Source organism: Mus caroli, chromosome 1, assembly GCF_900094665.2.
Source record: "Mus caroli chromosome 1, CAROLI_EIJ_v1.1, whole genome shotgun sequence".
Lineage (NCBI taxonomy): Eukaryota > Metazoa > Chordata > Mammalia > Rodentia > Muridae > Mus > Mus caroli.
Window position 1 is genome coordinate 153,511,618 of NC_034570.1, and position 7,148 is coordinate 153,518,765.

At 38.7% G+C, this 7,148-nt stretch overlaps 1 protein-coding gene across 1 annotated transcript in view; it reads right to left on the reverse strand.

Moving 5' to 3' along the window:
- LOC110301896 (dimethylaniline monooxygenase [N-oxide-forming] 3) overlaps positions 1 to 4,899 on the reverse strand; it is a 24,333-nt gene extending 19,434 nt beyond the window's left edge. The window contains exons 1-2 of the mRNA XM_021172606.2: positions 4,680 to 4,899; positions 3,218 to 3,355 (exon numbers count right to left, since the gene is read on the reverse strand). Coding sequence (XP_021028265.1) covers positions 3,218 to 3,349 — 132 coding nt within the window. The 5' untranslated portion in view covers positions 3,350 to 3,355; positions 4,680 to 4,899. The remainder of the gene's footprint in view (positions 1 to 3,217; positions 3,356 to 4,679) is intronic.
- Positions 4,900 to 7,148: the final 2,249 nt, after the last annotated feature.

The following is a 7,148-nucleotide window of genomic DNA, read 5'->3' on the forward strand; positions in this document are numbered from 1 at the left end:
AAAAAAAAAAAAATTCCTTTCCTTCCACATTCCTTCTTTGTCATCATCTCTCCTCTCCCCTCTTCTCTCCTCCTCTTGACAGGACCTCATGTATCCCAGGCTGGCCTGAGACTGTGTAACAGAACTGTCTTGAACTTCCACATCCTCTTCCTTCAACCCCCTGAATGTTGAGATTAGATGCGTGAGCCACTGTGACCAGTTTTATGGTGCTAGGAATTGAATCTAAGGCTTCTGAATATACTTTGAATTGTACCAATTTGTAAACTCTACCAACTGACCCACATTCCCAGATTCTCATTTTTGACATTCTTAGTATTATTACTATTATTTAGTACACATTTTTGTCGTTAATAAATGGTAAACTTGTATAAATACCAAAGAAGTATTTGAAAATAAAAAATTTTAAAGATCAAAAGCATTATACTGACTGGTTATATTTAGTTGTATATATATATATACAACTAATGGATAAAAGAAAGAGACCAAGGAGGAGAATATGGGAGGGGTGAAAGGGAGGGAAAAATATGTAATTATATTGTAATCTCAAAAATAAATTAAAACAAGCACACAAAACCAATAGCTACCAAGACCTGTGGATGTATACACAATATAGAAAAATTAAATATTGTATTAGTAATGCAAAATGTGTTGGAGGAACAAGAATGGAGAGATTTTATGTGTGATTTAAGTTGTTATCAATTTAAAATAGATGTAACTACTTTCTACATATGTTAATATATCAAATGTGTTTTGTGTTTTAAATGTTACCATTTTTCATTGTATATAGTCTTTGTAAGTGGATGACATTGTGTTGCATGAAGGCACTTTCTCAGGAGTGCATATCTCTGTTGAGCACAGTGCCCTCCCACACTCTCAACATTGCTACTTTAATTGTACTGAATTGTAGGCTATCATGTAGAAATTAAATACATATATGTATTGTACAATGCTTAAACCAGAGTACTTAGAAATTATATGTTGACTCACAATAAGTGTGCATATTTTGAGGCACATTTGTGATGCTTTAGTGCATAGGTACAATACATATTGATCAGATTAAGAAACTGGGTTTTCATGTCCTTTGTTATCACATTGTGTTTGCAGTGCTTGGGTGAGTCTCTTGTAGTTACTCAAACATATGTAATTGGTTACAATAAACTATAGTGTAGATCATATTACTTCAATCCACGTGTACTTGGGTGCCTGCTATTTAAATTTCCAGTGTCTTCCCCATCTCTCATCTTTCCTAGCCTTTAGTAATCACTACTACACATTTAATTACTTTAGAATAATTTTTCGTTTAACACAATGACTTTCATTTCCATCCGTTTCACTGAAAATAATGGGATATTAGTTTTTTGAAGGTGGAGAACCACACATACGGATGTTCACCTACCATCTTCTGTATTGCTGGGGTCACATCCATCTTCTTTTTTACCTGTATTAATGTCTTGAAGTGCCTTCCCTATTTTCTTCTAGTTTTGTAGTTCTAGATTATTAAAGTTAGGTCTTTCATCCATATTTGCTTTCTCTCTCTCTCTCTCTCTCTCTCTCTCTCTCTCTCTCTCTCTCTCTCTCTCTCTGTGTGTGTGTGTGTGTGTGAGAGAGAGGAGACAGGTCAAGTTTTAATCTTCTCTTTGTAAATATCCATTTTTTTTCAGTGCCATTTACCAAAGAGGTTATCTTTTTTCCCCTCTATAACTAATGAAATTAAAGCGAAAGATATCATAAAAGGAACCTGATTCACAGTTAGTACAAAACTACAAAGGAGCTTGGCATGTTGTATGCTTCTAATCCCAGCACCTGGGAGGCAGAGGCAGGCAGTTCTCTATGAGTGTGAGTTCAGCCTATGTAGAGAGTCCTAGTTTCAAACAAACCGGCCAACCAACCAACAAACAAATTAAAAAAAAAACACCCCCAAAGAACTAGAAAGGAATAAATTTAACTAAAGAAGTAAAAGACTTCTCAATGAAAATTGTAAATTCTGTTGAAAGGTAATAAGGAAGACTTCAACAAAGGGAGAAGCCTCTGATATTTACAGATAGGGAGAATTAATGTTGCTTTGGCCATACTACCCTCAGTATTTACATATTTAATGCACATTGATCAACATGCCAAATCATATTCTTCAAAAAATGATTGGGAAAGTCCTGAAACTCTTCCAGAAGTACAGAAGACTAAAAATATACATGAGAGGCTTGAATCAAACTAAACCAAACCAAAGCAGCCCATGAGTGTGGAAAGTCCTGAAACTCTTCCAGAAGTACAGAAGACTAAAAATATACATGAGAGGCTTGAACCAAACCAAACCAAACCAAAGCAGCCCTAAAGAAGCAAACCAAAAAAAAAAAAAAAAAAAAAAAAAACCAAAGCTGGAAGTGATCACATTACCTGACTTCAAATTATAGCACAAAGTTATAGAATTCAAAACAGCACAGTACTGGCACAAAAACAAACACACGGACCAGTGGATTAGAATTAAGAACCAAGAAATCACTCAATCCATTTGTAGCCAATTGGTTCTCGCCAAAGCTGTTTTCCATGATCACTTGAGAGACTGAAGTTTGTGGTCTAAATCGCTAACATTGCCCTTTGCAACTTCACATTTAAAACCCTGATTATTTTTCTGTGACAAACGAACACATGTTCACGGACATGTTGAGGTCAGAGGTTGATACTTGATGTCTTTCTCACTTCCCACCTTATTTTGTGGGGTTGAATTTCCCATGGAACGGGAGCTCAGTGGCTCGACTGTTTGGCCAGAGAGTAATCATACTTGTCCCACCACATAGTATCCTAGGTGTGCACCTGATTTTTATGTGGTTTTTTTTTGGGGGGGGAGGGGTGGCATCCAAACTCAGATCCTCTTGCTTATGAGACCAAGCACTTCACTCACTGAGCCACCTCTCAGCCCTACCTGGCAGCTTTTAAATATGGACGGCATGTATCTGTATTATATAAACTTACCTAGTATTTGACTATGAATTTTTTTATCTCCAAGTGACTCCTATTCATGATTTATCAGATTTTCTGCTAACTCCAAGGACATTATTTTTGACTTGCTTCCACGGTTGCATTTTGTGGGATCCAAACCAGCTAGGAATCACAACTGTTGCCTAGGCAAGTCTGAGCACCCCACCCCTGCTCCACCCTGTTCAGCCCTTTCCTGCCTGTTGCACAGATGTCCTGCCCATTCTCTGACTGTTGCCTCACTCACTGAAAATTTCCACAGGCCCCCAACATCATCACTCCTCTCAAAGCATGTGGGCTCCAGCCCCTCCTCCAGACAGCTCCTGATGGCAGCCAGGCCACTGACACCAGCTCCAATGATGGCCACTTTCTTCTTCATGGGTGCCTGCGGAGAGGTGCAGAGATCACTTCCAGCATCATTTGTAAGAACTTATTTTGGTATTTACTTTTGGTTTACTAAGAAAACATTTACAGAGTAGTTTGGAATACCAGTTAGCCATGAAAGCACAGTTTGCACTTTTCTGAATCTTGGCAAAAGAGCAGTTAAACAAAATCACCTGCAACTTTGAGATTTGTGATCTGAATTGCAAACACTACCTTTCGCAAACTCATGTTTAAAAAGTTTGGTTTTTTGGTGTGTGTCTCTGTGTAGGGGGGAGGCATGTCCACGCATGTGCAGGGGCAGGTGAAAGCAAAGTGTATTAAGTATTCTATTTTCAGTCAGCTCCCAAAATTAAGAGATTCACAACTAAGGTATGCAAATACTTATCCATGACACACATTCACAGTTAAGATACACACACACACCTCCACACAATTGTTTATATGTGAATAAAGCAGACCCAACTATAGGTATAGATGTGTGATGGTCTCTCTGTGTGAGAGGGTAGGTTTCATGGTCATCTGCAGACATTCAAATCCCTTCTATAAACAGTCTAGTATTTTTGTCAAATGCATGAAATTTCCCTGTATCTTTCAATTCATCTCTGCATTATTTATAACTCATTACTTATAATTGATAATATTATCAATTCTGTAGAAATACTTTGTTAGCTGTATCACTTAAAGAATAGTATCAAGAGGGGGAAGAAAAGAAGCCTGTGTGTAGTCAATATAGATGCAGCCCTCATAGGCCTAACTACACTATTGGTTCTTGGGTACTTGAATCTTCATTGGTAAAACACACACATGTATACACGTGTATATACATGCACATACATATATGTAACACACATATATAGAATATCTGTATACCTATATTTATTTTATTTAACACAAGACTGGTAACATCTATATCTCACTATTTCTGAAGGCCACTCTTTTTCCTTCTTTAACAGAAGTCAAATCATTGTCTTCAAACAACTCCTTTCCACTCTTACCCATTCTCAACCTCATTCTCTTCAGAGAGAATTATGTTCCTAATCTTTTCCTATCCTTATGTTTTACCACTACCTTTCTACACTTCTTTTTAGGTAAAATTCCTTAGCTCTGCAAAGAAAAGACTTAGAGGATGCGAATCATGTTGTATAATTCCCAGGAAAAAGAAAAACCTGACAATTTGCTGAATGACATGATATGTTCATTCCAGCCACACTAAATGTAGATCCACCCAAGTCCATCCATCCACCTGGCCCTCCTCTATGTTGCTTTCCTAATCACCCACAAGACTTTCCCTCCCTCAGCCCTTTGCAGTAGATTTTTTATTTTACCTTTTCTTTGTCTTCCTTTCTTCTCTGTGTTTAAACCCCTAGTCTTCTGGGGAGTCTGAAAAAGAAAATGTTGTGCACCTTATATGTTTGTGTGTGCAGGAGAGTCATTGGAACAGGGAGGAGCTTATCTTAAAGAGATAATCCTTCATCCTGTAGCAAGCCAGCACATGCCCCAGCTCCTGTGATGTGCTGGTCTTTGGGCCACCTCTCTGGCCACTCAGACCTGCCTGCTTTCCTGTTAGCAGTAGTTAGTAACCTCCAGTTTCACTCTTTGGCCCTTGCTTTAGTGGTGGCAGACTCTCCAGATTGCTAAGGTTCTAGTTTCTATTTCTTTATGTGCAATCCTAAAGTTTATTTTTTGTAGGTCTTTTGTGGTAGCCTGTGGTGTCCTTCCAAATCCTATTGAAAATTAATCACAATTTGAGATAGGTCAGTAGCAAAGATGGCATTTCTGTTCTATGAAAAAGAAACCCCAAACCAATAACCAACCAACCAAAACAAACAAACAAACAAAAATCCCAGGATTGCTAGTCACAGATATAACAAGTAGGTTGGATCTGGTCATGGGCTTACTGCTAATTTAGAAAAGCTGTCTTATTCAGATGCATCACACTGAGGGTGTTGTGGGTCTTCTGTGAGACGTCCTTCAGCAGCTTTAAAGTTATAGCTTGCAACTGCATTTTAAAGGAATTCCAACGGAAAGAGTTTGTTGCCTCTTGCCAACACAATTCACCCTCCTCGTAGCCCTCCAGGGGAAGTCTCCCTCTGCTCAGAAGGCAAGAGACCTGGCAGGAGACTGTACCCAGTGTTCAGGACGATCACTGAGCTTTTATTTCCACTGGTCAACCTCTCTGTCTACTGACAGACATAGGTGTCAGCATCCAAAGCTGCCTAACACTTGTATAAAGCAGGATAGGGACATGTGGTTATAGCCACAGGAGAGTATTCTACATAAGGAACCAAGAAGCCAGCAGAGCCAAGCCCAGCCCTTCAGAAAGCAGTGGAAAACAAACAAGCACTTGAAAGTGTTTAACCAAAGCCTTTTTAAAAAGTAACTTTACAAGCTTTGTTTTCTGTCAGTAATCTAATGCACATATCATTGTCTGTTTTACTCAAATATTTAGATGTCTGAAAAATTGAGACTTAGTGTGTTGAATATGTACTTTCCAAAAGAGCCACCAGTGTGAGCACAGTCATAGACTGTGCTCACAGTCCAGGATAGGAGGTAGCACCGGGACGGTGAGCAGAGAATTTATACAAAGGTTGGCATGGATAGAAAAAAAATGGACATATGGGCAGTGTTGGGTCATGTTAAAAAAAATTAGCTGAATGCAGAATAATGACCATTTCTGAACATGCTAGACTTTTAGAGAAAGCACATGCTTCCAAAGGGAGATTAATTGCATGGAAAGGTAGAGATGAGATGTCCACATCTCATTTCAGTTAAAATAGTTTGTTAAAATGTGTTTTAAAATGTGCACCGTGCCTATGACTGGAAGGCTAGCTGTGCATCATTCTTCCTCTTCCATCCAAGCAATGGCAAATGGTGTGCTGCTGTGTGGCTCATGGTGACACAGTGCCTTGCTCGAAGACAAATTGGTTCATGTTCATGCAATAGCACATGAAGGTGGACACTGGAAAAAAATTACAGATGAGATGCTTGACTCATCACTTGTATTCTCCTGCAGGCCACCAGTGATACTGAGACCAGTGTCCACACTATTGGACTAGAAACATCGTCAAGTTGGCCTCTGTCAACAGGTCAAGATGGTGCTGTATCCAGTCCTGTCAATCTCTTTATACCTCCTAAGAGAGAAGCACAGGCTTCAAACTTTATTGAGAACTACCAAGTTAATGTTGCCCATCTTTAAAATTTATTTGTGCATGCATGTGTATGTGTGTGTGTCTGTCTGTATACATGTGTGAGTACCAAGGGGACAACCTTGGGTACTGTCCTTAGAAACACTACCCATCTCTTTTTGAGGAAGAGTCTTTCAGTGGCCTGGAGCTCACTGAATAAGCTATGCTATAGCCAGTGAGTCCCGAGCAGCTTCCTGACTCTATTACCCCAGTGCTGGAATTAGAAAGGTGTAGCACTATGCTTGGTTTATTTTCACATAGATTCTAGGGACTCAAAACTTCTCTGGCTCCCCAGCAAACACTTTACCAACTGAGTTGTCTCCCAAGCCGTGTTTTAAATTTTATACTAGAATTAGAAGACACCTGTCTACTGTTCCATTATTAGGGTGCCCTGTTTTTCTGCTTACTCATATTTAACAGTAAATTTTAGAATTCTGTACTCTGTCTGAGCTTTTAACTTCAACTGGAGGTTGAAACTGTGAACAAATTGCTATTACAATTTAACTCAAAAAATAAATAATGATTAAAAATTCTTTTAAATGTGTACCCAAGCACATATTGGTACATTTATTCAGTGTTTGATAATTTTTTTTTTTTGTGAAGGAGAAC